Below are 19,086 nucleotides of genomic sequence, written 5' to 3' on the forward strand. Positions count from 1 at the left end.
AAGCATGTCCAAGAGTTTCGCATTGATAAGTTCTTGGCGAACTTAAAAAAATTCATAAGTGATTAAGTTAGAGTTTACATAAGGAGATTTATATTTACAAACTTTTATCTTAAATTTCTTTAATTCTTTACTTTTAAAAACATAACTATTCTTTTTTTAACTTTTACCTGTTATGCATGACTTAATAAAATTTTTAAAAAAAAATTTGGCTAAAATAGTATGCCACTATAAACAAATTTATCTTTTTTTGTCTGTAGTATAAATTTTGCATTATGGCCAATGTATTCATATTATACAAATGTAACATGCGAAATATTTATATATCTTTTAGATGATTTAATTATCAGTAATTTTTTTGTGACACTACAGTTTTCTGGCCCTCCCCCTCCCCCTTCTCTTATAAAAGTCTGTTTTTTAAAATATAAAAAAAATAGCATTCTGTTTAACTTTTTACTAAAGGAAAATACATTTTAAATATATTTTTAACAGCCTAAAATTGAAATTGAAAATGTAACAAAAGTTTAAAAATAGCAATTTGTAAAATTTTTTAAATTGCAAATGTTAACTGAAAGATTTTTAATAAAAAAACTAAGGGCAGAAAAAATAAGTAAGAATGTTTCATTGACTATTTTTTGTAAAAACATAAGAGTACATAAGTTATTTGTAATATGATAGCTGAAATTAAAGAATTTATTGTTCATCAAATCTATTAAGGTTTAGCCTTTTTTAGTAACTGGTTTCTAAGCATTGTGCGAGGGTGCTTTGGAACCAGCTAAATTTAAAATGGATGCAGATTGAATCTGTATTCAGATTCTATGCACTATTGTATTGCAGTTTGAACATTGTTTCTGAATTTCCCATTGATGTTAATGAAATGAAGTGAAGTTCATGTAATCTTGATTTCTTATTGGTATTTTTGAATGAAATTAAAAAAAAAAAGAAATATTTTTTTGATTTATAGGGATTTTATATTGGTATCAAGAGATATTTTAATTTTAACTTCATAAAAAAATTCTAAATTTCATTTTAGTTTATGACAAGTTATAGGAATATTTTAAAGTTAAAGAAAAGTACATTTATATTTATCATAATTCAGATTAAGTTTTTCCTAACTAGTCAAATTATTAGGGAAAAATTTATGATAATAATTTTTGACAATAAAAACAAGTCTATTTATTAACTTGTATGAAAGTCATCTTTGAATTATAGCATTTAAATAATTTTTTTAAAAATGCTTCAGCTGGATTTTTAATTTATTTTTATTGTAAGTTAGAGTATGGATAACAACTATTTAAAGTTTTGTAATCTAAAATGTTTTAATGTGGGGAGGAGATCGAAAACTCTGATTTTTTAGATAAAATATTAATTTGTTTATAAGAAGGCACATTAGATAATACCTGAGCAACTTTTTCATAATGTTCTGTTTAAAATAACTTATGATTTATAATCTGTATATTTTATTTAGAGTTAAATGGATTGTGTTAAATTAGAAGGGTGTTACAGTTACAATTCCAACCATGGTGTTGTGGCTGATCATACTCATGATACTTTTACTTTAAATACATTATGCAGCTTGAAGGGAGAAGTAAATCATACACAGTTGCTCTCTTCTCAAATGGATTCACTTTTAATTTCTAAAAAGTTTTATGATGTTACCTTCATTGTTGAAAATGAGAGATTTTTTTGTCATCGTGTGATTCTTGCTGCACGTTGTGAATATTTCCGAGCTCTTTTGTATGGAGGAATGAGGGAGTCTAACTCAGCTTCAGATATTGTAATTACTGATACATCTTCCAGGTCATTTCATATATTGCTAAAGTATATATACAGTGGGTTGATAGTGCTAAATAATCTAAGAGATCATGAAATAATTGATTTATTAAATGCAGCTCACAAGTATGACTTATTACCATTGCAAAGTACTATTTCATCTTATTTAGAATCGATAATTAGTATTGAAAATGTAACATTGATATATGATGTTGCATGTTTATACTTACTAGTATCACTAAAGCAAAAATGTTTAGTCTTCATAGATCATAATGCTGTTGATGTTTTAGTAGCTGAAAGTTTTGTTAACCTCTCAGAAACTTCATTAATGGCTGTAATTTCAAGAGACTCTTTTTATGCACCAGAAATCAATATTTTCAAAGCAGTTGTTAATTGGATAAAAAGTAATAAGAAAGACTCAGGCAATAATCACAATATTTTAGATTTTGTACGTTTACCTTTAATTGGTTTGCATGATTTGTTTCACATTGTACGAGAGTCAGGACTTTATAATTCAGATGTAATATTAGATGCTGTTCAGATAAAAACAGAATTGGAAGTAAGTGATATGCCTGTACGAGGATATCTAGGTTTGTCTAATTTTTTATTTTCTTTAAAAAAAAATCAAAGTGTAATTTGTATTTAATTCAGTATATGTATTATACTCTTAAAAATAGTTTAAAATCAAAACACATTTCAGAACTACTTTGTATAAACACATTTTGTTTCTTTTTTACTTGTGTAGCCTTTAATTATATCAATTTAACCAAGTTTGCTTTCTGATTATGAAATATTCATTTTTTAACATCAATTATTAATTGTAAAAAAGTTTAGTGTGATGCATGCAATCATTAACTGTTCTTCTTTATAAAGAAGATGATGTGGATAACAAACTGAAGAATAAATTTCTGAGTTTAGTGATCAAACACCATACAGTTTCCCTATATTGTGTACTGTTTTCATGAATACACTTATATGCTGCTTAAATGATATACAATTCCAAAAGAGTTGTTTAATAAACTTAGTCATTGTAAGAATAGTAAGTTTAAAGGAAATATAGCAATCAAACTCCATTAAGAAATTAAACATGACTATTGAAAAGTGAGAAGTTTAGCATAGACAAATGTTTTAAAAAATATCTAATCCAAATTAACTTTTTCATTTTATTGTAAATTTAATTTTCATGCTTTTTATCTGTTAAAATTCTTTGATTTGAAATCATTTTTGTTCTTTTTTAATAGAATGAGAAAACTATATAAGCATTATTGATTTCTTTTTTTATTTAAATGAGCAGTTAGCTATTTTTTAATGTAGAAAAATTATCTTTATTTTGTTATATTGTATTTTCTCTCAATTGCTTAAGTTAAAAAATTTTGTTTAATTGTATTATAAAATTTTTAATAATTTTAAAATATTATAAAATTTTAAATTTCAGAAGCAGAGACAAACCTGGCTCAAACTTGTCTTGGAGCTACAGTTTTATCAGGAGAGTTCTGTGATACTTTGTTTGATGGAGAATTTTCATGTTATGATCTTGAAAGAGGTTTCACTAGGCACCTAATTTCTGATGAAAACCAACAAGGTATAGTGGTTGCATTGAGTCATCCTAGTATTATCAATATGATTAAATTGTTGCTTTGGGATAAAGATCAGCGATCATATTCTTATGTTGTTGAAAGCTCACTTGATAATCAAAATTGGATTCAAATTGTCGACTATTCTTTTTACATGTGCAGATCATGGCAAAAAATATCTTTTCCACAAAAAGTGATGAGGTAAAGTAATTTTTTTTAACTGGCAGGTAATGAGTTTTTTATTTTGAGTGCTTGTACTTTTCCATTTTTAAGGATTAAAGTAGCATTTTTTAAATGAGTTACTCAATTACTGGATTAAATTGCTAACATAAAACTTTCTTTTAAGTTGTCAATATTCTTATTTATTATTTTAAAAATAGATTTTTTCTTAAAAGTTGTTCTTGATTTTTTTACTATAGGATTTTTTTTTTAATAGATATATTCGTGTACTAGGCACAAATAATTCAATCAATAGATATTTCCATCTAGTCAGTTTTCAGTGCTTATACACAAATGTATCAATCAATGTAAAGAATGGGATAGTTGGTAAGATTTACATTTATGTTGCAATTTCTATGCTTTACATGTATGTTGTATGAATATTATATATATAATATATTCATATAATCTTTATATGAATATTGTAACTTGAAAGCTTTACATCTATTTTGTAATTTGAGAGTAAATCATTCATTAATTGAATTGTTTATTTTTGAGAATAAACTAAATATATCTTTCAGCAACAGGATCATCAGGTGTTGCAATGTGTTGTAAAGTTTTTTCTTTTAGTTGTTTTGTAACTATAATCTTTAAATTTTTAGTTCCATCATGTAACGTGGCATCAATAACTGCAAGTGCTCAAGTTATTGAAGGTGTTAGTCGTAATCCAAATGCACTTATTGATGGTAAAACAGAGTCTTATGATTGGGAGTATGGGTATACTTGCCATCATATTGGTAGTGGCTGCATTATTATTCAATTTGCTCAACCCTACATTGTTAGTACATTCAGGTGACTGTTTAACTAAATTGGCTTAGGTGATGTTATAGTTATGATAAATTACTAATAATATAATTCATAATTTATCAAAAGAATTCCCAAAAAATTATTAAATCTTATGACATATTTTAAGAATGCTTCTTTGGGACTGTGATGATCGTGAATATAGTTTCTACATTGAAGTGTCACTTGATTGCAAGAAATGGAAAATGGTTGTTGATAAACGAAATGAATTATGCAAGTAAGCATATCAGCCTTTTTTAAGTTTTAAAACTGTATATTAAATATTTAAAACTGTAGCACACTTAAATATTTCACAAATTTGTGACAAAAATTAATCACAGCTTCAATAATAACAAAGTTTTTTTGCAAAGTTAAAAACAACTAAATTTTCAGTTGTTTGTCTTAGCTCAGCTATTTTTTACACATAAAGTATTATATATATATATATATATATATATATATATATATATATATATATATATATATATATATATATATATATATATATATATATATACACATACAAAAAATAGTTAAAACTAATAAAGTTATAAATTTTTTTTTCATTTAAGTTTTATATTGTTAATAGGCGCTGGCAAACTATGGTTTTTGAACCAGAGATTGTATCATTTATTAAAATTGTGGGAACAAAAAATACTGTCAATGAGGTAGATGACCTTTTATACAAAATATATTTTACTATAAAATTTAAATCTATTTTTTTTTTTTTTTTTTTTTTGTCTTTTTATTTAATTTTTTTATTTGTTTATTTTGATTACAGGTTTTTCATGTTGTTCATTTTGAATGCCCTTCATCATTAGAAGGCTTGAAGACTTCACTATAAATTGAGTTACTTTTACAGCAAAAAGATTTAAAAATTATGCAAAGTTTTCATTTTGTGTAGATTCTACTCTTGTATCATATATTTATCTTCTCAATCATGAATTTAATTTTTTTATTTATTTATGTGTGACCATGTAATTATATAATATGTGTGTGGAATTTGTATATATATGTATTTTTATGGATTTGCATCTATGCATCTGTTATGTATTTATATATGTGTGTGTTTATGAATTTGTATGTATGTTTTTAAATATGTATGTACATATGTGTATATATATATATATATATATATATATATATATATATATATATTAGGATGCTTCTTATGGAAAAAAATTATTTAATTTTTATTTGGGGCGCCATTCAGTTTGGTTCTAAAAAAATCTAGGTAAAATTTGGTGAAATTATCTTGACAAAAAAGGGTTTGCTACTGTTGCCTAAAATAATGTGCGTGCGTGCGTGCGTGTGTGTGTGTGTGTGTGTACACACACACACTCAGATATATATATTCAAAATTATTTTATTTTGTATACAAGATATATTTCAAGTTAATAATAGTATTAAAGATGTGTAAAAGAATATCATCAATATGGTTTAATATCATCAATATGGTTTAATAGCTATATATTTTAAAGCATTGTTTTTTTAACAAAAGTACCTATCAACTTGACAAAAGTGCTCTAATGACAATCAGAATATTGGTTTCAAATACTAAAATTCTTCAAATAATACATTACAAACTTTATAATATTCAGAATTTTATTTTTTCATTAAAGTCTTTTTGATTATGAAAAATATTGTTTTGGGGTGGTCAGTTTTCCAAAGAACCTTCCAGCATATCAAAAATGGAGTCAGTTCTCAACATGGTTTTTGCAAAAGTAATTTTTAGCACTATTATTAGTTATATAACTTTGTAAAATGTTAACAAAACAGCTTCTCAAAAAAAACTCTACTGTTTAAATGTAATATATGTTAATTGTTTTAAATGTTTTTTACTATTTACCAAAGTTTTTTTTTATAGCTGTTCCTTTAATTTTGTTGCATAAAACCTATGCTGTCCAGGAGCGTACTAGTGAAAAGAAATACATAGATGGAAAACCTGTGAGTTAATTTTAAAGTAATTGTTTAGGTTTTTTTCTTTGAATTATTTGAATCCTTTTCATTTATTTTGTTTAAATTTAGGATTATTATATTTAAAAGGAATGTATTTCAATTTTGATTTTGCTATTTACATGGTGTGGCATATTTACCCACTACTTAAACCACAGCAAATGTAATTAAATTAGCAGATAAATACACATATACTAAAGTTTTTTTAACATGTAAATTTTTTTTAACGGTGCACTTTAAATAAGATCAGTCTTTTTGTTTTAATATTTCAAGTATAATCAATTACATCTGCAGAAACAAAATTCAAAGCATTGCTTTAAAAATGACTGTTTTGAGTAATGAGGATTTAATGAAATGGGTAAAAATCTCTGCAGAAAAACTGTTTTCAATGTATGGAGTAAGTATTAGGAAGTACAATCAACCTTATGCAATCCAATATAAGGAAGAGAGTGTCTTGTTTATACCAAGAGAGTTCATCTAGATTGTTAGAAAGAAAGTGCAGACAAATCCAAGTGTTTAAAAGATGGCAAATTAGCTTGAAAATTATGATACAGCAAAAGAAAAGCATTTTGAATTGTAAAATGTTTTTAGTTAACATATCAATATTTTTTAACATTTTTAAAATGTTTTATAAGTATGTTTTATAGTAAAATAATTTTATTTAAACATATGCTGCACCCTGTAGTATTGTTATTGTTGGCTTTTTTTTGTAAAGTAATTGGTTTCCTGTAAAATGGTTTATTTCTGTTGAGTTTTTTGTGAGTCATTTCTAACATGTTATTTTGGTAATCATTTCGTTAAGTGGTACCAAAAAGATTAAGTTCTTTTGCTTGAGCATGAGCATGAAATTAGCCAAAAAAGACAGACAAAAAGTAAACATAGAAAAAGTTGTTTTACACTAGTAAGACTTTCTGAAACCTTTTAAAACTTTCTTGAATCTTCTGGAATTATATGAAATATTCTGAAATTGGAAGACTCAAATGTTTTTAAAAAATTTTTTCAGAGTAATTAAGCTTCCTGACTGAACAATATTAACTTGTTATGACTGAACAAAAGTTCTTCTTATGCAGGTATGAAGTATCGTTTTTAATCATATTTCATAAGAAAAGTGCTTCTTCCAATAAAAGAAATAAGATCTGGTATAGTGTTAAAAAAAATTTAAAAAATCTCTTAAAGTTTCAAGATTCACAGAGGAATAGAACTATTTCACTAGAAGAGTTATCATTGAAAAAAATCATAGGATACCAAAAAAATCACAGGAAATCAAAGATTGTTGGTCCTATCTTAAAAGCACCCATGAAAGAAAGGAAAGAACATCTAAAAGAAATTGAAAAAATCCCACAAAATTTATGAGAAAATTGTATATCTGAAGAGGAAAAAATACACTAGAAAGATTTTCCATTAACTACTTTGCCTTTTGTTTTACCAAATTTTTATCAATTTGTCTAAATTTAAAAACAAGAAAAGTTTCTTGTTTGTAAAAAGTGACCATGAAATTATTGCAAAACACAGAATTAAGTTAATTGCACAAAGACTTCTTTCCTAAGATTTTTTTCAAATGGTGGCAGTGCTTACTGATTTTTTGCAGATTTGTGTGCAGATCTATGTCAATTGATTTCACTCGTTCAATAAAGATTTTTGCTCAAACTCAATTGTTTATCTCTATGTAGTTTTCAAATCTCTAAATTTGTTTATATAACTAAATTATATGAAATAAAAAACTATATATGTAAAAATAGAAATCAAAGACATGTGTAGCTATTTTTAATCAAAAAAGCCACCATTAACTTTAACAAGATCATTTCTGAGCTTGAATTTGGTCAAACATGCCTAAGTCCTTAATCCAGCCTTAGTGTACACAGATCCAATTAAGAATTTAAACATGTTAGACCATTGCTTAGAGATACAGCTTTGAGGAAGTTAATATTATTATGTTGACAATCACAGGCCCTGATTTCAATTTCTTTTCAGGTTGAAAAATCCGAAGTTTTAATTCTGATCTCAGACAGCCATTCTTGTACAGTCTTGGCAGTGGTGTAAGGCACTATCTTACATACATAGCATAATGGGTATCATCCTTGGCTCTTGTTTTTACAATTTAACAATCAGCTACTATGAATTAAAATTGATCTATTTCTGAGAACAGAATGGTAACTATTTTTTTCATCTTTGAATAATCTAGTCTGTGGACTTAAGGCGGTCTGTAAGAAGAAAAAGTTAAATTTAAAAATAGCAGAGTTGTGCAATGAAGCAAGGAATAATTTCTTGTCTTTAGGTCATCCATTACAAAAGAAGAAGATAATCAGACCTTGTAAATGTTCACAGCTAACATCAAATACAATTTTCTTTTTCTTTTTTTTTCTTTTTTTTTTTTTTTTGGGGGGGGGGGCATTATTTTGGGGGGGCCTTATGAACACACGCAAAAGTGTTTTTGAAATTTTAAGTTTGATCCAAGCTAAACTTTTCAGTTTAAACAGTGGAAAATTAACAGAAAAATGAAGTATTCAATTGAGTATATTTTCATAAATCCCAAGTTTAAACCAAAAATTTGATAACCACAATCTTTTTCTCCCAATCTTTGGATAATCAAAATTTTGAACAAGCTTTTAACAGTCATCACCTGTAAAATGTCCACTATAATATGGCTGGAGCTGAATCTGCAATATAGCTGGCCATTCTGAGATGTCAGGCCATAATTTTTTTGAACAGATAATTGACAACTCCAAGATGATGGAGTTTTACTGGTGAAATGACAAAATGTCACCCATTTTGATCAATCTTTTGAGTCATCCATGATGATCAGTGGCAGAATTAGGTTGTTGAAGTCTTTTGCACACTTTGCATTCAATATGAAATGCAAATGACACTTTCTTCTGCAAGTTTTATTTTTATTTTCATTCCTGGTCACCTTTTCATATGCACAGTTTTCTTCAGTTTTTATGGCTATTTGCTTTGTTTGCCATTATAAGTTTGATTTACTTCTTCATTTTAAAGGTATATTTTTTCATCCATGTAATAATTTTTAAAATGTTTTGTTTTGAAATAATTTTTATATATTTCAGATGAAGGAGTATGAAGAGAATGGATACAACCTTTTTTATTTAATATATTTTTCATTTTTGTGTATCCATATATGTTATTATTATCCTTTAAATGGGTTTATCTTTTTGATTTAAAATTGATATTTACCTATTTTCATTAAAAATTTAAATATGTTGTTAAAATTAAATTATTTTAAAAGCTTAAAGATCTAAAACTACTTTAAATTGTTGAATTGAAAAATATGTGATATTCAATTACCTTGTTAAAATTGAAAAACTGCTTTTTAAAGTTTTTTGATTTTTTATCCTTTTATGAAAGCATCAGAGTATAGTGATTAATGAAAAATTTATCAAAAATGAAACACATTTATGATTATTTGAGTCGAACCAAAAAGGTTTGGTTATTAAGATCAAACCTGAAACCCAAATACCGCTTCTTTATCTTTATTTGTATACAGTAAAATCTAACTTTTGGTTTAAGGGTGACATTTTTCAAAATTTGACAACAATAATGATTTTCTTGTTACTTTTAAGATAAAGTTCATTGACTTATGACAAATGAACATGGGGCTACTAATAAATCTTATGTTTATCAATTAATGATTTATTTAAATTAACAATATTTTTGTATTACAAAACAGGTAGAAGAAGAAAAAGAAGATAACACATCTTTTGCTAAAGTATTATTAACATTAACATCCACAGATGAAGCTGTTCTTGACACTTATGCAAGTTATGTTAAAAAAGCTGCTAAAATTGTTGATGTCAATGTCTCAAAAAGGTAAAGTTCAAACTTTTATATCTTTTATATTTAGTCATCCTTTGAAAATGCTACTCTGAAGTGTTTTTTATTAATTATTGTTTTCATAATTTTAGCTTTAGCATGCCAGCTGTACCACAAACTGTAAAAGCTAAAGTTTTTCTAGAAGATAATATTAATCAAAAACAAATTGAATATACTTTTAAAAACTACCAACGAATAATTGAAGTATCTGATCTTTGTGCAGACAAATCAGATCTTTTTATTGAGTTTGTACAGAAGGGTCTTCCAGCTGGTGTCAAAATTCTTCTAGAACTGGTATGTTTTTCTATTTGTTAGATTTTGTTTTAATTGTTAAATGTGTGAAAAATGTAAAGGTTTTATAAACAACTTATTGTATTAAATTATAAAAGCACCTTCTGATTAAAAAAAATATTTGATTTTGTTAAAGTAAAAAAAATTAACCTGGAAAAATGTTTAAATCCTACTCTTCATAATAGGAAATGGTTAAAATGTATTTGCTAGGTTAAATATTGTTTGGTTAAAATGATACTCTTGATAATTATGAAAAAAGACTTTGTAGAGCTTTGTATTTACATATAAATGTTAATTATGTATAATTATGAGAGCACTTTTTTTCTTTTAATTTTTTTAGAAACCTTGGGAGCAGCTTGTGAACCCAGGCCATATCATGTTTCGAGACAAAAAAAAAACATGATTTTTGCTATCAATCAGTTTTTAACAGTTTGTGCAATATTAATTTATTTTAAAAGCCAACAACTTATTTTTCTTGTTTTAACCATTTGATTTACAAGAAAAAAGTTATTTTTCCTTTTATTTTATTTTATATCATTTTTCACATTTTTTTTATACTTTTGTTTGATTCTTCAAATTTTTTTATTCTTTTCTTTATATACTTTCTTTTTGCCAACAAAGAGCTAAAATTTGTGTACTCAGATGTCTTAAAGGGCACAGTGTTACTTGCATTCTGGAAGGCTGTTGTTATATATTAGTATTTTAGTAAATTTTAACTTTTTTTAGTTATAAGTGTTGAATATGCTTTATTTGTACAACCAACATTTGAACAGCCATTTACCAGTGCTAATGTTAATGATAATAAAGTTATTAATATAATTTAGTAAGAATAACATTAATTGTAAAAAATTTAGTTTGGGGGTATAAAGTAATACTAAACTCTCTTTATTTCATGTAAGAAAAATCTTTTAACAATATTGTGCTCTCATAAAAAAAACTTGTAAAGTGTGATTAATTTTCATATGTATTAGTCTTTTTTAATTTGTAGGAGACTAAAAACTTTTTCACTTTAACAATTTATTCAATTGAACAAATCATTTTTATAACTTTTTTTATTCTAATTGATTAGCAGATTCAAAAACAACCAAAATGCATTTAATGTACTATCTAAATAGCAATGGTGAGCGTGTTTACACTTTAGAAAAAGTTGATCAATCTGGAAAACCAACTATTTCAGCACATCCAGCTAGGTTTTCACCTGACGATAAAAACTCCAAATATAGATTTATTCTGAAGAAACGCTTTGGTATCTTGCTGACTCAGCAATCAAAGGTTGTTTACTGACAAGTCATTAATACAGTTTACAAATTTCTGTAAAGTAATATTTACAATGAGGCACAGTAATTAAAGACACTTTATTGTCCTTGATTTAGATATTTTTGACATTTGTACTTTAGACTCTTAAAGATAAATACATTTTTGTTGGGTTTAACACATCTGTTGGTATTTTTTATATTAGGCATTTCAAAATGCAGGTGCAATAAGAATATTACTTTTTTAAGAATATTACTTTTTTAAGAATATAAACTTTGTTAAGAGAACAAATTAGTTAATTTTTTTACGAGTAGTAAAGTAGTTAAAAAAATAAATCAAAATTTTATGGTCATAATCTTAATTGAACCAGTAAAAATGTTTTGTTTAACCCCTTTCTGCAGTTAAAAAAATAAATCAAAATTTTATGATCATAATCTTAATTGAACCAGTAAAAATGTTTTGTTTTCTGCATGATTTTTTTTTTTTTTTTTTTTTTGAGCAAAGTAAATTTTTTTCATGTGCATTTTATGAAGCAAAAACAAAATTTACTTATGTGAAAAAAAAATCTTACTCCTAAATATAGATTATTATGATTTTTAAAATTGTATCATATATGATACAGCATGCATAAATAGTACAACATATTATTATAAAACAAAACTTAACAGGAAAGTTTTATTTCAATAAAATAACTATATAAGCAAAACATTATGCTTGAGAGCGATGAATAATTAGACATGAAAAATTTTAAAACAATTCCTTTCTTTGTTGAGACTAAATCCAACATTACATTTTTCACATATTATATATGTTAATGCTGAGCAGCCATGAAGTTTACAGCGAGAACGAATACTACCTACAATTGGCCAATACCCAACAGCATCAGTTTGTACACAAATATGAGGCATATGATGTTTGGGTCCTCTTTTTGCTGGAACACTAGAATATTGCTCGGAAGGACGACCACGCTTTTGTAACAAATCTTTTCCATCAGATAAAAGCAAATCAACTACAGTAAGTTTAAATTTTACTAAAGGAACTTTGCAATTTTCTTTATTCAAAAGTATCCATGCATTACCAATAGTCATGTCAATGAAGTAAAAAAAGATACGATGGTACCATTTTTTTGAGCAAACTTTGATTCAATAATAACCCAAAAGAGAGTCAAGTAAATCAACACCTCCCATGTGTTTATTATAATATTGAACTACATTTGGACATGAAACCAGGATTTTTTTGCCTTCTGATTTTAAAAATCTCTGAACTTCTGTTGTTGGTTGGCTACCAACATGGTTTGACAACAAAGTCACTATTTTATTATCAAAGCAACTCACAGCAGATAACTTTACTCCTTCAATAACAGTCAGTTGCTCATTATGATACCCATGCTTTTGCTTTTTAATTTTTTTTTTCGTTGGTAAAGGGCAATTTTTTAATCAGTTTGACGAACATTTCCTAACATAAGTATACCTTGGCCATACACATAAACTTGCAATGATATACTGTTAAACCAGTTGTCAACATACAATTTATGGTTGCAATTGCGAGGAATAATGCATGCAAGTCTTATAACAACATTTCCACTACCACCAATATCTGGTTCATTTGGAACACACACATTGTCAGACTTTCCAGTAAACAATTCAAAATTATAACTGAATCCTGAAACACCACTAAGAACATATACTTTGTTTCCCCATTTATGTGGATTCTTTGGGTTATACTGTTTTAGTGAACTGTGTCCTTTAAATGGAATAATTTGTTCATCAACTGCTACATTTTCTTCAATCGGAATATTTTTAAGACACTCAACAAGCTTCGTAAACAAGGGTCTTACTTTGTGTAATTTGTCCCCACTAATTGCCTTATTATTGTCAGAAAAATGTAAAAAGCATTTTATTTCTTCAAATGAATTAAGACTCATTATTTCTGCAACACAGCTTACCGCGAGGGAAGATGACCAATAATCTCTTGTTGCAGGAGATTTCATAATGGACATGTATAAAATAGAAGCAATAAATTTCTTTATATCACTGGCAGTACATTTTAATGGTTTTTCAGGTCTTGTTTGTACTGAATACAATGAAGTATAGAAAGCGATATCAGCCAGAAGCTTTTTTGGGAAAAGGTGAAAAAAGAAACTAAGTTCTGATCCTAGATCGCTAATATGTTCTGCAAATGTAAAATTGTCATTTTTTATTACTTTAACATTGCCTTTAAGCATGTTTTCTTGTTTCCATATTGGATGTTTTTTTGGGATATTTTTGTTTTTTGTCAATAAAAAATTAGTAGGCATAACTGATTCAGTGTCACTATGTTCGGATTCCCTAACTCTCTCTTCTTCAGATTCACTACTTGATTCATATATTTCATTTGGTCTCTTTTCATCTGAACTTCTATCTACAGGTATTGGAACATAGTTTGTTAACCTCGCCTGGTGAGCAGAAGATTTTCCATAAAATGAATCAGTAGTTATTGCTAAAAATGGAAAACAAACTATTACTTTCATCAAGAATAAAATTATTGTAATATCATATTATTAGAATATACATAACTTAGTATTACTTAATTTATAACTTAATTTTATTTAACAAGTTTCACAAAACTCAAAACAAAAAGGTTACTTGCAAAATACGCATAACAATAAATAAAGTTATGTTTACCTAAATGAACTTTTAACACATACTGTATCATATCTGATACAATTACATATAACAAAATTACATACTGTTGCAAGTTTGAGAAAACTCTAAACTAACTTTTTTTAACAGACAAGGATATTTCCATTTCAATTTTATAATCTTAGTTTTCTAGATTCTATGAACATATTATAGGTAAAGAACTTGCCAGAACAGTGCTTGTCGTCTCTGGTTGCCATTTTGATAATATAGAAACAAAATATGGTCAATGTAACAAAACAATTGAAAATTTTTATGGTTAAACATAGAAATAAATTATTAGTTAAAAATCTTGTTAAAATATATTGCCAAAATCATAGTTCGTGTAACCATGCTATCTTTTATTATTGTATCATATATGATACTCTATGCGGAAAGGGGTTAACACAAATCTTATTCTATTATTTTTATTAATTAATGCCCTAGATCAAATGCAATATTTTTAAACAAAAGTCTAAGTTCCTTGTTTTATAAGAATGAGAATCTTTTGTTTTGTTAGTTTGTTTTTTTTTACTAAACTTTTATATCATCAATTTTTTAAATTTTCTTTTCTTTATCTCTAATATGCTTTTCACTCTAAAAGTATATACATAATGTAATATAATTATTGCTTATTTTATAAATAATATTATTGTGTGCATTTTTATAGTAAATATTTATTTCAATGCCCAAAATGTTTATTTATTTTGGTAATTGAAAGTAATTCAGCTTATATTATAAATTATTAAATTTATCAGGTAACAAATGAACACTATTGGCTAAAGAGTAAAAGTGTATTTGTTGGTGTAATTAACAGAAAGTAAAGCTTGACTTTTATTTTCCTCTTAGTATTTATTCTAAAAGTTTGAAATCATGGCTAAATTTTTGGATGCTAATTCACGTCAAAAGTGTTGGTCAAATCGAGACATTTACTTTGAATGCCTAGAAAAAAACAATGGCAAAAGTGAAAGCTGTACTGTTTTCTTTGATGAGTTTATGAAATCTTGTCCTAAAGCATGGGTAAAACATTTCATTAGTAAACGAGAAGCAGAAAAGTTGAAGGAAATAATTGCAAAGCCTATTTATTTTGAAAATAACGAAAAAAGTTAAATTTGCTGATTTGGTATTGAAATTAATTCTTTCAGGAACATTTTTGTAATTAACTATATTGTTTAGATTTTCTCTAATGCATTATTCAAAGTACAAATATTAAAAAATAATATTTATAGTAAAACAACATTTGTGAAATATATTTGAATTTTATGCATTTTTACTTTCTTTATACAGTAGGTTGACTTTTACATTTTATATATTTTCATATTCTTTCTACAAACCACAATTTTACTTTTAATTTTCATATTTTGTTTTTAAATGTTAACTTTTTTAAAAATTTTATTTTCCTAACTCCAATTTTCAATTTTGTTAATTATTAATTTAATTTTTGCTGTTTAAACAGTGTTTATTAAAGCTAAAGATTAAAACTTTCATTTTTTTAAGAAAAATTTTACCTTTTGCTATGATTGGTGGCCTTTGCCATTTATCAGAGCCTGAATTAAGTAAGGTGAATTTTTTTTTTTTTTTTTTTTTTAACCCTTTACAGCCCACCTTTTGAAATGTTTGAGTGAAAATTGTAAAACAATTTTAAAACAAATATACATCCCAATTCAACATAAAACCCCATTAACCTTTTAGGTAAATGGTTAAACTTACTAAATTAATATAAATTGTATTAAATAAAACATTACAATATAGTTTAAATAGCAAGTTAACCCACTGCTCTCCATATGGCTACCGTGGGTGCTAAAGGATTAATATTTATCATTGTTTTAAGTTTTGTTTATATGATGCTTATATTTGTCATTTTAGAATGCTGATATCTTAATAAATAAAACAAAAAAGGTTTGTAATATTTATAAGAAACTGCTATAAAAATGGAAGTTTAGGGGTTTTTTTCAGTTATATAAAAAAAATTGTGTTATAATGCTCCACTTGAAACTCCATTCAAAATAGAATAAACAATCAAAGCATTACTTAACATTTTTTTGATTAAGTAATAATTGTTGCTGTTAGTGAGTTTCTAAGTGATTTTCAAAAGATTCTGAAGCTTTCTGATCTGTAAAAGTTTTTTTGTTTTTGATTCGATATTGTTATTTTTAATGTTAAAATATTATTTATATGCTAAAATATTGTTATTTGTATGCTAAAGTATTTAAAATGAACACTAAATTGTAAACCCTAAATTTACCAACAAACCAACAAATGAATTTTTTTTAAATGTTACACTTTATGTTAATGTGTTACACTTAAAGATATCTTTCACTTAATTATCTTAGTATTGTTGTCTGTTTACATTTTCGATACATTTTTTGTGCGCACAATAATTAAAACTTTTTGTAAAAAAAAACCATTTATTTGTTAATTGATAAATAATATTCCTTCTTTTAATCTAATTTTTTTCGCCATTACTTTTGAAATACTTAGAGCACATTACTTTTGAAATAGTTAGAGCACATGCCAATTAATCACACTTAAAAACATCCATAAACTGCTGTTTTTGATTTTAAAAAAAATTACATCAAGTGATATAATAAGTTGTTTTAAGCATAAAACAGCTAATTACATCACTGCCATACACTTGATGATTATCATATATTTTATATATCATAAATTTTATAAATTATGTCTAAATATTTTACAGGAGTTTAATAAGGGTGCATCCTTAAAGTGTGATTTTTCTCTATTTAATACCTTTTTTTTAATTGCTTTGATCTTTTACTTTTGTAATTTTTTAAGATAAAAATTTTACAATCTGTACATGCATGTGACAGGTTATAAAATTTTTTATAGACAGAGCGGTGATTAAAGAGTCAACTTTTGAATCACCAAAAACACCTTATTTGAAAACTTTATAAATAAAAACTGTCAAGGTCCAGAACTAAAGATAAGTATTAATCTATATCTTTTATTATTCATTAACTATAGATGCCACTAATAAAAAAAACTTAACAGTTTTGTCTGATTCTTAAAGTATAAGAGTCTAAAAATGAAAAAAAAAACGTTGTCACCCACAAATTTTTTACATTTGCAAACTATTTTTTAATCTAATATCTGTGTATTTTAAAATGCTAAAACATGTAATTAATCTAAATAAAAATAGGTTGGTATTGGTGGCAAATGGCACCTTCACTGCTGCTTTTTGTTTTCCTTTCATATTCAACATAACCTCACTTTTTAGCTTTTTGATCATATGCTCTAAATATGAAAAATCATAAATTTAAAAGCTTTTCTATCAGTTTTTGTTATATACATAGTGAGTTTTTAATTAAAAAGTATCATCTGAATCTTTCCATACATCATTCATAAAGTTATGAATTAGTAGACAAAGCTCTGTTGATGGCTGAGAAGATTGAGATTGGACCTGGTGTTGGTCCTTCCTCTATGCAAATGAGATCCTTTCTTCGTGATCTCATTTTCATAGAGGAAGGTCCAACACCAGGTTTCAAAGATTTACAAATTACATAGCAGTTTCTTCAAGAGTATCATGAAAAAATTGTTGGGATAAGTGGTTATTATTAGTCTTATTATATTTCAAGTAACGTAAGTCCTAGTTAAAACAGTATGTATTAAAATATTTTTTTTAATTATACAGGTTGATTTAGATTTCACAGCAAGATATGTAAATTCTTCTCATTATAAAGCAGTTCAGTAATGTCCACTCTCATTTTGCTGGAAGATCTGTTATAGATCTGCTCATCGAACAAGGTATACTTTCAAATGGAAAATCAAATGTCAACTATTTCCTCTGTAAAAAAAAAAAAAAATTATCTACCTTTATGGTTTTCTCAACTTAATTTACTTATCCTGGAGTTTTATACAACAAAAATCTGATGTCAAAAAACTGCACAGTTCTATTTCATTTCATTTACGAAGTATGTTAATTTAAAGATTTATATATAATGTTTTAGGTGTTACTAAAGTATTACTTCATGCAAAGGGTACTAAACTTCAGTTGCAGTTAGAGATGTGATTTATTTTCGAGAGTTAAAACAATCAGTTTAAATTGTTTATTTCTTTATATACTGAAGTTCGTTTTTCTTTTCAGTTTTTAATCATTTATGTCATTTACATTCTTTATACTTCTTAGAAATCTAAACAAACAAAAATAGTTTGGTCCCTTATTTTACACTTTAGATTGATAAATATTCGTGCAAATATAGCCATTCCATATCGGAGAATCACTCGAGTTAAGAACGTCACAGTTGAAGAGGTTAGCAAGCAAATAAGCGATAAAACTCGGAATCTAATTAACAAAAAATAAGATAATGAACAAAAGTTACTTTATGCTATACTTTCTCTCGGATGTTTTTCACGTCTCCAGACAGCCGTCTTGGCCTGGCGGTCTTAAAAGCCGAAATTCTACTTTGCACTGTATGGTATAACCTATTTAAATTAACATTTACTGATTACTCTTAAACTCTTAAATACTCGAACTTTATATTATTTAAGCCAATGTGACATGCAGATTGATGATTCTTTCAAAACACCAAAATGTCACACCCGAAATCATAACTGGTCAGGTTAGCGGGAAAAGACAAAAGAGACCAAAACTGAAATATTCTCAGTTAGCAATTCGGGTATTACTTTTCTCTATATCTAAAAATTTGCTACCCGGTCGGCAACTGACGTGACCGTTCGGTTCCCGATAATTTTTCGTTCTTTCACAATGGAAGATTAAATGGAAAAAGCAAATTAATAAT

At 26.2% G+C, this 19,086-nt stretch overlaps 2 protein-coding genes across 3 annotated transcripts; both read left to right on the forward strand.

The window, feature by feature from the left end:
- Positions 1–27: 27 nt before the first annotated feature.
- Positions 28–11,850, forward strand: LOC145195934 (BTB/POZ domain-containing protein 9-like). 2 transcript variants are annotated; one of them, XM_090086215.1, is made up of 11 exons: positions 28–2,360; positions 3,206–3,545; positions 3,781–3,890; positions 4,166–4,355; positions 4,477–4,584; positions 4,936–5,015; positions 5,972–6,070; positions 6,214–6,293; positions 9,985–10,124; positions 10,220–10,421; positions 10,759–11,850. In XM_090086215.1, exons 1-11 carry the CDS (start codon positions 1,472–1,474, stop codon positions 10,819–10,821), a joined length of 2,301 nt encoding a protein of 766 aa, XP_089942341.1. In that variant the 5' UTR covers positions 28–1,471; the 3' UTR covers positions 10,822–11,850. The 2 variants fall into 2 exon arrangements, with proteins under 2 accessions (XP_089942341.1, XP_089942340.1); XM_090086214.1 differs by lacking the exons at positions 5,972–6,070; positions 6,214–6,293; positions 9,985–10,124; positions 10,220–10,421; positions 10,759–11,850 and adding an exon at positions 5,128–5,423 and having other exon boundaries at positions 4,936–5,014.
- A 3,223-nt stretch (positions 11,851–15,073) lies between these two features.
- On the forward strand, positions 15,074–15,658 carry LOC145195932 (cytochrome c oxidase assembly factor 6 homolog). Its single transcript, XM_090086220.1, has one exon. The coding sequence runs from the start codon at positions 15,203–15,205 to the stop codon at positions 15,437–15,439; it is 237 nt and encodes a 78-aa protein (XP_089942346.1). The 5' UTR covers positions 15,074–15,202; the 3' UTR covers positions 15,440–15,658.
- The last annotated feature ends 3,428 nt before the right edge of the window (positions 15,659–19,086 follow it).

The sequence above is a fragment of the Hydra viridissima genome, unplaced genomic scaffold (assembly GCF_058129835.1).
Source record: "Hydra viridissima isolate aposymbiotic clone 2 unplaced genomic scaffold, HvirCarnegie_v1 scaffold_4, whole genome shotgun sequence".
Taxonomy (NCBI): Eukaryota; Metazoa; Cnidaria; class Hydrozoa; order Anthoathecata; family Hydridae; genus Hydra; species Hydra viridissima.